Here is a 15,502-nt window from a genome sequence, read left to right as displayed (position 1 = left end):
GATTCTAGATATCCATCTTGCCGGGTTAGACATGAATGATAGTACGAAGTCTTAGCAGCTGTGCATCTGAAACCTGTGATCCAATAAGGCAGAAGCAAGAGATCAAGCAAAGAGAAATTTGTCCTAGAGCCAGAAGAAAAGGAGCATTTGGGAAGTTCCTTTCTGGCTCAGCTGGTAAAGAATCTGCCGGCAATGCAGGAGACCTGGGTTTGATCCCTGGGTTGGAAAGATCCCCTGGAGAAGGGTCTGGAAAATTCCATGGACTGTATAGTCCATGAGATTGCAAACAGTTGGACATGATTGAGCAAGTTTCACTTTCACCTTAAGTCCTTTGGGCATTCCACATGAGAGGGCAGGGACCATTCATCCCTAGATATATATGTGAAACCACAGAAACTGCTCCTAGTCAAATGTTAGCCTTTCCCCAAACCAGAAAAAGGCTGAGCTCTAACAACCTCATGGAAAAGCTTTTTTTATTTCTTGTTTCTTAGTTAAAATATTCAGCAATGTCAGGAAAGAATAGTCCCTTAAATTTTTTAAAGATATGTCACATATTCATCTTGCCATTCTTCCCCATCTCAAACTAACATCAAAACAGCATATCAGCTAAAATGTAGTAACTAAACTCATTTAGCTCTATTGACTAAATTAAAGAGAGGTATTCCTCTTCTACAGACACTGATAACACTAGTATGTAAGGTGGTGTCAGCAGACAGGGTAGGGCTCCAGAGAAAGAACCAGGCATGGTTTTCTTGCCAGAAGAGAAGCCACTTTCACCTAAGCCATTTTGTGATCTAAGCATGTTCACAATGCTTGCCCTTGAACAGGTCTCAGTAATCAACAATTTTAAGGACAGTAATAAAGGAAGATCAGCCAAGAAACAATAGTCTAGCAATAAAAGAGTCCTAGTTCCTCCTCAGGGAATCTACCTCACACTTTTGAGTTCTGCAGGAAGCAAGGCCCCCACCCAGGTGGAGGATGGTGATGACATGCCGAGACCCCCGACTGGTCAGAAGGAAAGATGGTGTTGACTTTTTCTGACGCTCTTGACTTTAATCAACTAAAGCTTGGACTCTGTCCATCTTTGCCCCAGTTCTATGCTGAATTCTCCTCTGCTCAAGCCCCTTCATGAATATGCATATATCCTTAGCCTAAAAGGTCTCCAATTTTGCTGTTGAGAGACACTGCCTTGGAAAGATGCCTGGTGTTCTCCTTACTTGCTGCAAGTATTAAGAAGTCCTTCCTTCTCCTGATCTTTGCCTTGTTGTATCTCTCAGCTCAACACCCACTGAGAAGTAAACCCAGGTTTTCAGTAACAATAGTGCTTCTCCCCAAGTCCTCCTCTCCAACAAGGTCCAAGCTGTAGGTCTTGATGAAAAAGATGAGTATTTTATAGCAGGGCAAGAAAATTTTAAACATAAAAATTCTTCTCTGCCCATTTAGGCCTCCTCCTTCCCCTTTAGTACATGTTATGCAATTGCATTAACCAGACTTTCTTAGGAGATAACGTTCCTTCTTAATCGCATCAAGCGTCATAACTGCTTGGGAAATAACTTTCCTTCTTATCTTGTAAGAGGCCATGATGACCCGTGACCCACTCAGTTCAGTTCAGTTCAGTCGCTCAGTCGTGTCTGACTCTTTGCAACCCCATCAACAGCAGCATTACTCACTTAGTATGTGTAGATCTGGATTGTGTTAACTGTCAATAATATATCACTTGACATAAAACCCTTTGTCTCAAAATTTTACGTATCTGTGCTTTGGCCTCCAAAGGGCAGAACAATCTTCAGAGCTTTCTGAAAGACTATCTCTTGGGTTATAATCCTCAGGTTGGCTCAAATAATATTTCCCCTTTTTTTTTTTAAACTTTTCATTTTTTTATTGGGGTATAGCTAATTAACAATGTTGTTAATTTAGTTAGTTAGATAGTTTCAGGTGACCAGCAAAGGGACTCATTCATACATAGACACGTATCCATTCTCCCCTCCATTTCTTTCCTAGATCAATTATTGATTAATTTTTTTTTTTTAATTGACAGCCTCCACTTACCCGGGCAAATTCCATTGGTTTGGGAAGAAGGCACATGACCATGACATCAAAGCGAACATCACATACTGTCTTCAACCACTTGGTGACAAACTGAGGCTTCAGCTTTTCAACCAAACTTCCAACTTCATCATCCATCATATAGGCTGTGGAGTGGAACCACTGGAACACCATGGCCACGAGCCTGGCCAAGCTTTCCGTAGGCGTGTTCTCACTGGGCGTGCAGAGGCTCACCTGGAAATAGATTAGATTCTCCTTCAGCCTCAGTACATAATATGTTTGTTTAAAGACAAAAAAAAAAAAAAAAGAGATGTCCCGGATAATCCATTTGAAATAGACAGTCCTATATAAATGATGGAGGACCACTTATCCTGGAAACTGTGTTCTTCTCTACAGAGAGACGAACTGCAACAACTTCCCCTCAAGACTGCACCTCCCAATAAGCTTTTTCACCTAAAAGAAATCAATTATATATTCTGTACCAGGTAAATACTTTTTTTTTTAATTTTATTTTATTTTTAAACTTTACATAATTGTATTAGTTTTGCCAAATATCAAAATGAATCCGCCACAGGTATACATGTGTTCCCCATCCTGAAGTTAAGTCTACAAAGTGAAATTTCATAAATCTTCAGTGCAAAAATAATCTCTATATATTTCAGTTCCAAAATGATCAGATTCACTAAAAATTTTCTAGCAGTAATAATTCTGAAACCTTAGAGCACCACCCCTCAGTTCACCACATTATAGACTTTTCAAAACTGTTCACCATTTATTCATTAATCTTTTATTAAGCACTGAAATAGGATTCAGGAATATAAAAAATAAATAACACATTATCTTTGCCTCAATGAGTTCATAATAGTAGTCAGTTTGTCATTAGATAATAAGTTCTAGGAGTGAGACATGCAAAATCAATAATTAAACTCAAATTTGATAAAGCAAAACAAAGCAAAAAAATATATGAAAGCATAAAAGAGATGTATCACTAAGGAGATTTAATCTATTTCTCCAATGGGCAAAAACAAAAGTCTGCTTCTCTGCAGAACTGTCAACTTCAGCATTCTTGGAACTTTGCATCTATATGTTTGATTTTTTTTGAGTGAATACTTCAGCTGACTCAGTCAATAGAAGTCAAATTCCCTGCACTGGTTTGGCAATAATTTTTCTGGCTGTGTTACAGACTTGCCATAAATAAACAAAAAGATCCACAGTAACTGAACTTGCAAACAAAATATTACATCAGTGGGAGGTGAATGATCTATAAATTATATTGAATCCAATATTTCACAATATACTCTAGCAACTTACCCACTTGTTTCTTGTCAAAAGTGCATTTCCAACAGTTTAGAATCTGGCACAAAAGGTTCTGACACCTGGCTATTTATTAGAATCAACAAGGGATCTTTTTAAAAAGTTCCCAAGATTCTGGGATGGAATCTGGGCAATGACATTTTTTGAAAGCCTTCATGGGTAAATCCAATGTGCAGTCACTGTCCTAGAGTATAGATTTCCTATACTAAGGTTGGCTTCTCAGAGGGCGCAGTGGTAAAGAATCTGCCTGCCAGTGCGGGAGACGCAAGAGACGTGGGGTTCGATCCCTGACTCGGGAAGATTCCCTGGAGGAGGAAACAGTAATCCACTCCAGTATTCTTGCCAGGAAAATTCTACAGATAGAAGAAAGTGGTGGGCTACAGTCCCTGGGGGACATGACTGAGCACACACACTGGTGGTGGTGAATGCGAAGGTTAATTTTTCACCGTTTACTATTTACTTCCCTAAAAAGAACAGAAGAAACTCATCACCAGGGCAATGTTGGAATAAAACATAAGATGTTAGAGATTAATTAACTTCTTTTCTTACTAAGAACCATATTCCAAATTGACTGAGTAGCCGCTGGTCGTGCTTATCATCATCCTTATTGTCAAAGTCAGCATTATCCAGGGAATGATGCGAAGAGGAGAGGCCCAGCTGCCGCCGGCGATTCAGCTCATGTTCCCGCTGCTCAGCATGGAACTCGGCTTCTTTCAACAAGCTGCGGGAGAGGAGAAATTTCAGGTAAGACTACCCAAAAGCACACTCAAGATAATGACCCTATTCAGAGCAATTACTTCACAAGTTTTCAAGCATGACTCATTTCTCCTTTAAACTGGAAGGACCTCATGTCCTTGTTATTTTCTACTCCATCCCCATCTCAGAGATCTATAAACTGAGGCACAAAGAGACTACTTCCTCCAATCAGTAAGAATCAACCAGAACTGATGCCTTCTGCTTTAAGTTCAACAATCATCCCACTAGAAGCCAATGCTTCTCCTATATCTAATATGAAGCTATGAAAGAAAAAAGTGAAAGCGAAAGTCACTCCATCATGCCAGATTCTTGGCAACCCGATGGACTATACAGTCCACAGAATTCTCCAGGCCAGAATATTGGAGTGAGTAGCCTTTTCCTTCTCCAGGGGATCTTCCCAACCCAGGGATCGAACCCAGGTCTCCTGCGTTTCAGGTGGATTCTTGACCAGCTAAGCCACAAGGGAAGTCCCATATGAAGCTACGTGGACATCAAATGCATGATCAAGTACAGTTTGAGGAACTGATAATCACATGGAAAAACATTTAATAGAATTCAAAGACCTGACAGTGAACAAAAAAGATTCCTTTTTCAATTTTCTAAGAAGATGACAATTTAAAAAAATAATACACAATGTTGGCAAGGGTGTAGCAAAAACTATCATGATGTATGAAATTCACATACACTCTTTGAAAATCAGATTGGTAAGGTATCAAGTGTCCTTAAAATATTCATACCCTTTGATCCAGTCAGCCACATCTGGTCATGTACCCTAAATAAATAAAAAATACAGGACTGGCACTATACACAAAAATAACAGTAAAAATAATGGAAGAAATTGAAGTGTCTAATGGTGGAGGAAAATAATCTAGTGTACCCACTAAAAATGATAAATGTGGAAACTACACAACGTGGAGAGGAGCTAATGGTATAATGTTATATCAAAAAGAATGTGGATACACTGTGATTGCAATTATATAAGTAAAATAAGCATTTGAATAAAACTAGACCATATGCAAAAAAAAAAACTGATGGTGATGACAGGAGTATGGTTGTTTTTTTCTCTTTCCAAACTTTCTGCATTGTTTTATTTAGCAAACATTTATTGCACTTCCACATGTGTTGGCCACTGGGATAAGAGAAACAGAAGACTTAGTCCTTATCTTTAAAACATACATTCTAATATTGTTTCTTTATCTTTAAAAATCTTGTCTCAGTGAATAGTATACAAAAAGAGAACAAGTCTAGAGTTATCACTTGTAAAGCTCGCTTTTTTTCATGTGATAGAAAAAGCCAGCTGCCTGCAGGATCTGGTCCATCTTACTCCACAGCCTTCTGGTTTACTCCAATACCGAATTATCTAGAGTTCTCCCATCCTTCGCTGCTGCAGTCAAGTCTGGGACACCTCTCTCCCACCCCTTCCATCTGACGGGCGCCTCCTCTCCATTCCCTGAGAGTCCCATCTCTGTGTTGTCACTGTGCTCACCACTTTGGCTGGCAAATTCGTGCTTCTATTTTTACAGACCCCCCCATGGGTAACTTGAAGGCAGAGACCATATTTCACTTTCTTCTGTCTTCCTGTGCCTACCACATGCCTGGCACATAACTGGCATTCCATAAAAATATTTGTTGAATGAGTGAATTAAAACATCATCACTGCAGCATTGTAGAAAGTGAGCTGTCTGGCTGAGGGCTCTTGGAGTTGAATTAAATGTACACATCTCAATGGGGAAAGGGTGGCTCAGAGAGAAGGCAGAGTTTTCAGGGAAAGCTACTAACAACCCTGTTACCTAATCACGGCCTCCACGGCACAGACAAGCTCCTCAGCACCACATTCCCGGGTGTTGATGGGTGGAGGGGAGGTTTGATAGAGGTGGGTCTCTGAGGCGGCCCCCACTTCGTTACTATGGTGATTTGAGTGGCATCTTTTGCAGTACCGAACAGGCCTGTTTCCGTGACGACCACAGCATCCTGCTGAAAAGCACGTGACCACAGCTCTTCTAACATGGGAACTGCAGTTCTAGAAGAAGAGTGAAATCAATTAAAATTCACCACTGAGGTAAACTGGGCTAACCATTGGAACGAACAGAAATTTCTAGGGCCACTAGAAGAGGCAGGACTTTCCCAAAGCGTCACTAGTTTCCAAAACGCAGCTCATCTCTAGCCAGTTAGATTTCAGTCATAGTTAAAAATTAAGGTGAGAAGTGGTTTCTGTTTGTGTTGAGTAGTAGAAACTCTCTAAATATGAATGAAACTGTGTTAAAAAGTCCTCTATAAAGTGACCTCAGCTATCTGGCATGGGGTGTGGGGGGCTTCCTAGATTATTTCAAGTTGGTGTTTCAACAGTTTTCAGCAGAAATATGAAAAAAAAATGAAAACTGTGGTCCAGAGAAAGCCTAGCACAGCACATCAGGGTAGGAAACAAACAATTTTAAACCCTAAAATAAACTTTCAAAATTATTTTATCCATCTCCTAAAGACCACATTTCTATTGCAGCTCATCTGTCCTTGATGCATTCAAGGACAGGTAGGGAGCTGTGCTGTGCTCAGCTGATGGCCCAGAAGCTGGCCTGCCCATCCCCACCAGCGTTCTTTCTATCAAGACCTAAAGAATGTGTCAGTTGATAACACGGGGACATCAAAGCACAGTGATAACCATTCATAGATGCAGCTGTTGAACATCAGCTACAGAAAAAGAATCAACAGATGAAGTGTGAAAAATGGTGCAGTGAAAAAGAGAGATCCAGAGTTCAGGGGAGTTTATTATCAGAGCTGCCCTGACAAGAAGCAGAGGGGCAAGGCAGCGCCCACGCCCACATCAAGCAACTTGAGGAGCAATCAGGAAATATCCCTGATCTCTCCATAAAAGTGTGCCCAAGCCTGTTAGAGATGCCACCACCACATACTCAATAGCTTGTGTCAGAAAGCATTTCACCCTTTTGATAGAGCTTATTAAGATGGAAAACACTGAAAAAGAATATGATTATATGTATATGCATAACTGAATCACTTGGGTGTCCACATGAAACTAACAGAACATTGTAAATCAACTATTATCCAATAACATTATTTTTAAAATATGGAACCAGAGAAATAATACCCTAAGCCATGATGAACTCAGGGCTTGGAGAAGATTGGAGAACCTTCCATGACAGATATCTTGGGGAAACAGAAGAAAGAAGAAAGCAAGCACAAAACCTACATCCAGACATTGACCGTGTGTTGAATTGCTTATCGGAAAAATCATTTCAAAGTAAGGCTTGTTCCACTTCGATTTTAGCACAAGGCTTTGGATACAAGTGCTGGGAAATCTCATTTTCTGAACAGGACTCGGGTCAATAAATCATAAAAACAAGTTTAAATTTTTATGATCTTTTTTCCCTTTTATTAATGTTTTTTAAATTATTTGTTAAAATACAATGTCTTTCTTCTGCACCGAGACCTATGTCTTCTTCAATATCCAAGTCAGTCCTGACTTCTCCAAGTGAGGTATATTTCTTGCTTTGTGCTCTTTCTTTCTCTTTCACATACTAAGTTTCATTCTGGAAGCACATGAATCCTTACCAGTTTGGGACTTCTCCAAACCAAACCAAACCACATCACTAGCAACATGGTTGATGTCAGAGCACACTGTTAGTGCTTATTTCTTCCTTTTGACTGTAATTAGTCTTTGTTCCTCTGGGATTCCCACTGTTACATAAACAATGGAATGTGGATATGGGCTTAGTGTGGAGAAAGAAATGGCAACCCACTCCAGTATTCTTGCCTGGAAAATCCCATGAACAAAAGAGCCTGGAGGGCTACAGTCCTTGGGGTCACAAAGAATCAGACATGACTGAGCAACTAACAGACAGAACAGATGGGTTTAGTGGGTAGTTATTAGCTATAATAAAGTCCTGATGTTTAAGGCCTACAATCTCCTATCCTATTTCCTGGTCACAAATTATTTACATTCTTTCCACATGCAAATTCCTGGCTGGAGGTTCAAGGTGGTCTCATTAAATGAAGTCCAGTGGTGGTTGAGGCTCTTTGGATTTGGTTCCTCAGATAGGCTTCCATGTGCCTTGAACCCAAATGGGCTGTGCCAGCTTGAACTGAGAAAACACGGCTGAGTAATACTCATATGACTCCCAAGGCAATTTCTAAAAAGACATGCTGCCTCTAAAAAGACATCTTGCGGTCTGAGAAAGTTCTTTCTTCAGAAGCTTCCTCATCAGGATACTCTTCTCAGGATTCTGTCATGGCCCAGGCATATGGAGAGGCAGTAAGTCTCTACTCAACAGGGCTGGCTAAGCCCAGCCTTCAAGTCACCCCATCCCAGAGCCCTAACATATGATCTAGATGCCACTAGATAATTTCAGCCCCTAGCTATTCAAGTCTCCCCAGCGCGTGCATGCATGCTCAGTCACTAAGTCGTGTCTCACTCTTTGTGACTCCATGGACTCTAGTCCACCAGGCTCCTCTGTCCATGGGAATTCCCCAGGCAAGAATACTGGAGTGGGTTGCCATTTCCTCCTCCAGGAGACCTTCCAAACCACGTCTCCCGCATTGGCAGGTGGATTTTTTACCAATGAGCCACCTGGGAGGCTGTTAGTTTTCCCAGATGAGGCCCCAAATATCATCAAGCAGAGATAGGCTGTGGACTGTGCCCTGCCCAAATCCCTGACCCTCAGAATCTAAAAGCATAATTAAACAGTTGTTGCTTCATGCTGCTACATTAGGTAGTATCTGGATATACTGCATACATTAGTATCTGGAATATAAACTGAAAGTCAGCCTAACCTGCTTTAATACCACGTGCCATCATTTCTAAATAATATCAGTGATAAAATACTTTGCCCCTAAATAACCTTTGGTTGGTCAAAGTTCTAAACAATTGCTATGGTTCCTATTAAGTTTTTTAATTTTTTTTTTTTTTCAGTTGAAGTGAGAGTTGGACAATAAAGAAGGCCGAACACCAAAGAATGGATGCTTTTGAGCTGTGGTGTTGGAGAAGACTCTTGAGAGTTCCTTGGACTGCAAGGAGATCAAACCAGTCAATCCTAAAGGAAACAAATCTTGAATATTCATTAGAAGGACTAATGCTGAAGCTGAAGCTCCAATACTTCGGCCACCTGATGCAAAGAGTCGATTCACTGGAAAAGACCCTGATGCTGGGAAAGACAGAAGGCAAGAGGAGAAGGGGATGACAAAGAATGAGATGGTTGAATGGCATCACTGAGTTTGAGCAAGCTCCAGGAAATGGTGAAGGACAGGGAAGCCTGGCATGCTGCAGTCCATGGGGTCGCAAAGAGTCGGACACAACTGAACGACTGAACAATAATAGTCGATTTACAACGTTGTGTTAATTTCTCTACAGCACCTACTAAGTTTAAATAGGGCTTTGCAGGTGGCTCAGAATCTGCCTGCAATGTGGGAAACCCGGGATAATAGATTTCCAAGCCACAGACAGTCCTCAACCCTGTGAACTCAGCTACATGCATTCATTTCAAAAGTAAACCAGAGAGATTTCTCTTGAGTTCAGATTCAGCTGGGTATGTTTTCATATGTTCACTCAAACCACGCTGTTTCACTGCTTGGAATTTTTTTTCATAAATTTATTTATTTATTGGCTACACTGGGTCTTCGTTGCTTTGTACAGGCTTTCTCTAGTTGCAGTGTGTGGGCTTCTCATTGTAGGGGCTTCTCCTGTTGAGAAGCTTCAGTACTTGCAGCATGTGGGCTCAGTAATTATGGTACACAGACTTAGTTGCCCATGGCATGTGGAATCTTCCCAGACCAGGGATCAAACCCATGTCCCCTGAATTGGCAGGTGCATTCTTATCCACTGCACCACCAGAGAAATCCTCACTGCTTAGAATTTTAAACATAAATAAATAATTCCAAGTGGTATCATCGAATAACAAAAACAAAATTAAGAAAAGTCTGTCTCTTGATGCTTATTTGACATAATCTTTTTTTTTACTGTAATATAGTTGATTTACAATGTATTTGATACAATCTTGCCATTTATTTCAAACCTACAGTTCAAATGTAGAAATATCTAGTACTGAAAGAGGTAAAGACACAAGCTTTGCCCAAAGCAAGCTTGAAACATTAGGATCTATTATGAACCAAATAAAAGTTTTCAAAATGAACTTTCATATAAAATACATTTATTAAAGAATAAGTAATAAAATGTGCTACTTTTAAGCTTTTACCAAAAATAATTTTGTCACATAAATGAGGAGAGTGTTAAAAAATGATCCATTGTGGGTGTCAAATATGTTAGGTATACCACCAGAGCAAGGATATGTCAACTTAGGAAATAAAACTGTTTCTCATCCTAGTCTCTCCAGCTTGTAAAAGATCCTCAAAGTAGTAAATAGCCTCAGGATAAAAATGAAATCAAAAGTATGGTGAATGACTATGATCCTTTGTTAAGACTTCCGAAAGATATAAGGTGATGCCCAGTTGAGCGTCTCTGCTAGAACCTAGCTTCTAATAATGTTAAGGCAGACTGAAATGCCCACAATATAAAAGGAACTGTCTCAAAAAGAATTACAGATGTGGCTTTGAGGGCACTGAACTCCAATGAGATTCACTGAAAATCCGCAAACTTTGAAAGAAAGGCAAACGAGTAAAAGCACCACCCGCAGACTAAAAGGGACACAGTGTGACACAAGAAGAGGTCTACGGACCCCATTTCTGCACGCAGGAGGCAGGCTGAGAGAGTCACTCAGCAACATGGGCTATTTCTTATTGAAAAGTAAACATGTCTTAGAGAGTGGAGGCAAGATCCCAGGACAAAAATGAATTAGGAAACTACTCCCAGGAAGCAAAATCAGACCCTAATCAAGGCACATTTGCTATCCCTGGAGACAGAAGAACTGCTGACATGTTCATGGCTGGAGTTGCTATAGACTAGTGACAGCTATCTGCTTGCTCTTGCTCTTTTTGAACAGAGGTCTATTGCTGTCATCCTATCCCTGTCTCACCATTTTGTGTTGGGTATGTAGAGGGCACATAACTTGCTTTTTAATTCACCAATCTCTGGTTCAAGAAAATTTGTACCTGAAGGGTTTCATCAGTGAGCAGACCAGATGCAGATCACAGGACTTTAAGCCTGAAGCCATAAGTGGGTTAGACTTCTGCAGGTCTCGTAAGGTGGTAAGAATATTTGTCATACAGAAAGAATGTAAGTAATTATGTGCAGAAGGTGAATTGTGGTAGATTAAATATGGTCACAAAATTCTTGCTGCTCCTTCTCTAAAAGAGGAGGAGTCTATTTGCCGACTTGTTTAAACTGGGCTGTGCTTTGGACTTGCTTTGATCGATGGAATGCAGCAGAGGTGATGCTGTGCTACCACTGAGCTTCAGTCTCAAAAGTCCTTGCAGCCTCCTCTCTTTTTCAGAACACTCATACCTTGAGAACAAATCCAGCCTAGCCTCCTGGAAGATGAGACACCTAATGGAAAGAGAGAGGGCCAGATACCCCAGTCATCCCAACCATTCCAGCCATCCCAGATGAGGCTCTAGACATGGGAATAAAGTCATCTGGGACCAGCCAATTGCCAGCAAACCCACTAACTGACTGCAAATACCTGAGTGAGCCTAGAGGAGTTTATGAAGAGAACTATCTAGGTGAGCATAGGCAGGGCTGCTGATCCACAAAATTGTGATCAAACAAATGTTTGCTGTTATAAGTTAATACACTTTAGGATAGTTTATTACATGGCAATAGAAAACTGAAACAGCCCTCCAAAGGTATCCACTCATAATCAACTCCTAAAACGTTTAAATGACATGTACATGGTCTCATAGCTAGATGGGAAGACAGCTGACCAGAATCCAAGTATCTCAATCAACCAGTCCAGAGTTCTTTGTATGACATCATACTACCTTCTCTTGTATTTCTCAAACAACTAGAACAAGAAAAGAAGATGGAAATAGTTCAGGGAAAGTGTCATGAACAGTGGCTATTTGAAGGAAGAATCTTTAAGTAGAGATATCATTCACCTCACATATAAATATGTATTTTCCATATATATTTGGTCTGGTTATGTTTTTGACACACAAGTGTTGGATCACTTGCACTCCACTTGCAAACAATAAAGATTTTTTAGCAAACAAGATCATCATTTACCAAAATTAAGTTGCATTGTCACTCACTTTTGTATTCAGGTTTCTACCCCAGAGTTACACATATGCTTTTATTTCATATTATTTTTCAGAAACACTGTGCATATGATGGGTAAGCAAAAGCAGAAATGGAAATAGAGGCCATCGAGACATAGCAATCTTGCATGCTGAATAATTTCCTTTCCCCCTTCACAAATACAGTGACATGTACATACTGGGAAACCATGGTGCAGAAATGAGACAGATGTCAATGAATGAATTTACATACAAACACAGCAAATCATGCCGCACCACACAGATGGTTTGCTCTTACCTTCTTCTGACATATAGCAGATATTTCAGCTGTAAGGGGAAGGTACACAAAATATCAACAAAAAACGAGAGCCCATTTTAAATAAGGGCAGCCACGAAGAGGAGTAAAAACAAGCTTAGTAACACAACCTCCAGATTTGGCCAAAACATCTTTCTCCTTTGTCTCATGAATTGTCATCTACTCATTCTTAATGAGATTTAAAATGCCTGTGTGCCGCAAATACTTTACCTATTCCTAGAAATAATTCAACCTTCTCAGATATGACTTAGAATTCAGATCAAATAATTTTAATCTCACCCAGTCATTTGACAGAGAACAAAATTGAGGGTTAGAGGAGTTCTTCAGGATCATACAAGCTATCAATGGTAGAGACCAATCAATCCAGAAATGTCTCTGGATTCCCTGTCTACTGCTGTTCCATTATGCTATGACACTGAGTTGACATGATATACTTAGAGTTTCGCCATGGAGATGATTTGCTATATCAGAACTATAGAAAAAAACTTGATAACTCAAATGAATTAGACTCAAACTCTCAACTAACATCAGTCCTTAACTAGTGCAAAACCAGCTGCAGGCTTATTAAGAGAAAACATCTTTCAAACCCATGGATAGGTCAGTTGGAGTAAGGCTGTCAAACTACCTTAGTACTTCAGGATTAAGTTTAATAAATGGATAAAACTGTTTGTGGTAGGCATACCAATTATCTCCAAGAAAATTAGTGGTTGATAAAACTTGAAAATAATTTTTCTAAGAATCTGTTAACATTTCCCCTGAAATAGTAAGTGCTCAAAAATAAATTAAACCATTGTTAATAGTCTATATCACAACTTACTAACAAAATCGAAAGTAAATGTCTCCCAAACTCCATCTGGAAATTATGAATTAGTGAATGTCAAATCAATGAGATTAACAACTCAGTTTTTAAAACAGATTTTGTTTAATTAATGGTTATTTAATAGCTTGATATCCTGGCATTTATCTTAAGCTGAGGTTAGTGGGTCATCTCTCTGGATAAGTAATGAAAAGTTATTATCAATTTTCTTCAACAGATGAATATCATCTGGAGATGACCAGAATTCAGCAACGTATCTATACAGTAAGTCCCCTACAAACAAGCACGTTTCAGTCTGAGAGTGCATTTGTAAGTCCAATTTGTTCATCACGTGTAACAAAGTTAGCCTAGGTACCCAACTAACACAATCAGCTACATAACCACTGCTTTCATGCTTGCTTCCAGACATTCTGGGCTTGAAATAAAGATACTGGACTACTGTACTCTATACAATACGGTACTATACAATGAAGTACACAAAAATACAATCACCTGTGGAGGATGCACGCACCCCAGACATTCCAGACATGTGAACCAACTTATGAGATCAGACATGCGAACACATGTTTGCATCTCTGAAAGTTCACAACTGGAAGGGTTGTATGTAGGGGACTTAACTGTATTTAAAATGTAATTTAGAACCTGACTATGGGTTTTACCTCAGAGCACTGGAAGTTCACTTGCAAGGTAGCCTCATTTAAGAGGGGAAAAGTTACCTTTACCTATGTAAACCCAAATCTTTTTACAGATATTCTTATATAATTTTTAAAATATCTCTTTGAAGGATATAGAGCTGACATTATTGATCCATTTTACAAATGCAGAGCATTCATTAAATAATTTATTTCTTAAGGTTGAGATAATCTAATATTGAGTTAAACTATAAGGAAATGGTGTATAATTATCATCAAGCAAAGTACTTTAGTTTTTTAAAAAAAAAAACCTGAATTTAGTTAACATAAGGTGTTTACACATAAATTCTTTCATGTAAGTTCTTCTATTATCTACCACTGAATTATAGATCAAGCTCCTCCTGTGTGCCTGATCTATACTCAGTATCAGATCAGATCAGATCAGATCAGTCACTCAGTCTACTCAGTATACCCCCAGCTTTTTCCAGCTTTCATCTTTCCTCTGCTTTCCTGAGAGTTTTCTTCCTGGTCATTTCAGCCTGCAGTTAGGTGACTGGAATATCTGCCTCCCCATACACAGAGAAATGTTCTTTGACCTGCCAGCTTGCCAGCATAGCTTTCAGAACTCTAACAAACTGCAAGCATTACAATCTCATCTTTTCACTGAGATGGGCCAGATGTATTTATTTATCCCCATTTTACTGAAGGAGAAACTGACACTCATGATCATTGAATGATTTTCCCTTAAAACACAGAGCTAGTAACAGTGGCAGAAGAAAGACCCATTATTCAATGCTCTCCTCACTGATGTTCTTTATTCTCTTTTTGGCCTGGCACAGCAAGCATATCCTTGGCAACACCTGTTACATACACAGAAAATCCCTTAAGACAGAATTCAGCTTTGGTCATACAGAATCCCAATTCCAACACCTACCCTTAATTTTGGTAGAAGTGATACTTCTTCCCTTAATATTCATGTATGGGTATATGACAACCAAGACATTGATACAAGGCTTCATATAAATGAATATTCATAGTAAATAATACTTTGGTTGCTGTCTTTGTAAAGTAAAAACAGTACAAAAGGAGACAAATCACCTGTACCATCTGTCACAATTTACTTATTATTCATCCTTCCTGAAAACCATACCTTGCGGCAGAAGAACATCAATCAGCCATTCACTGTGGTCCCTATAAAGAACAACAAAATCCATTTTTGAGCCTTTCTGCAATGTTACCCTTCCACATGAATGCTTATAAGCTGCACGCTATTGTTAAAACACTTCTAATAGAAAGGACATGTAATTAAGAGCACTATCTTAATAAACTTTTTAAATGTTTAATGCATTCCAGTTAAATTTTAAATTATAGGCATTTAAAAAAAATAAATTAATAAATAAATTATAGGCATTTCATCATATTCTGTTATCTTTAAATGATATTCTCCAGATGCTAATTAAGTCAGCCAAAATACAGCATGATTTG

General features: G+C 39.3%; 1 protein-coding gene across 12 annotated transcripts in view; it reads right to left on the bottom strand.

Annotated features, from left to right (window-relative positions):
* UNC79 (unc-79 homolog, NALCN channel complex subunit) overlaps window positions 1-15,502 on the bottom strand; it is a 288,494-nt gene that overhangs the window by 155,149 nt on the left and 117,843 nt on the right. For 11 of the 12 annotated variants that reach the window (XM_070775592.1, XM_070775586.1, XM_070775587.1 and 8 more), the window contains 5 exons: window positions 15,168-15,208; window positions 12,551-12,579; window positions 5,907-6,136; window positions 3,910-4,081; window positions 2,050-2,280 (listed from right to left, as the gene is read on the bottom strand). In XM_070775592.1, coding sequence (XP_070631693.1) covers window positions 2,050-2,280; window positions 3,910-4,081; window positions 5,907-6,136; window positions 12,551-12,579; window positions 15,168-15,208 — 703 coding nt within the window. The remainder of the gene's footprint in view (window positions 1-2,049; window positions 2,281-3,909; window positions 4,082-5,906; window positions 6,137-12,550; window positions 12,580-15,167; window positions 15,209-15,502) is intronic. The other variant, XM_070775598.1, reaches the window with a different exon arrangement.

Source organism: Bos indicus, chromosome 21, assembly GCF_029378745.1.
Source record: "Bos indicus isolate NIAB-ARS_2022 breed Sahiwal x Tharparkar chromosome 21, NIAB-ARS_B.indTharparkar_mat_pri_1.0, whole genome shotgun sequence".
NCBI classification, from domain to species: Eukaryota; Metazoa; Chordata; class Mammalia; order Artiodactyla; family Bovidae; genus Bos; species Bos indicus.
Note: the sequence above shows the minus strand (reverse complement) of the source record. Positions and strands in the feature narration are given on the sequence as shown.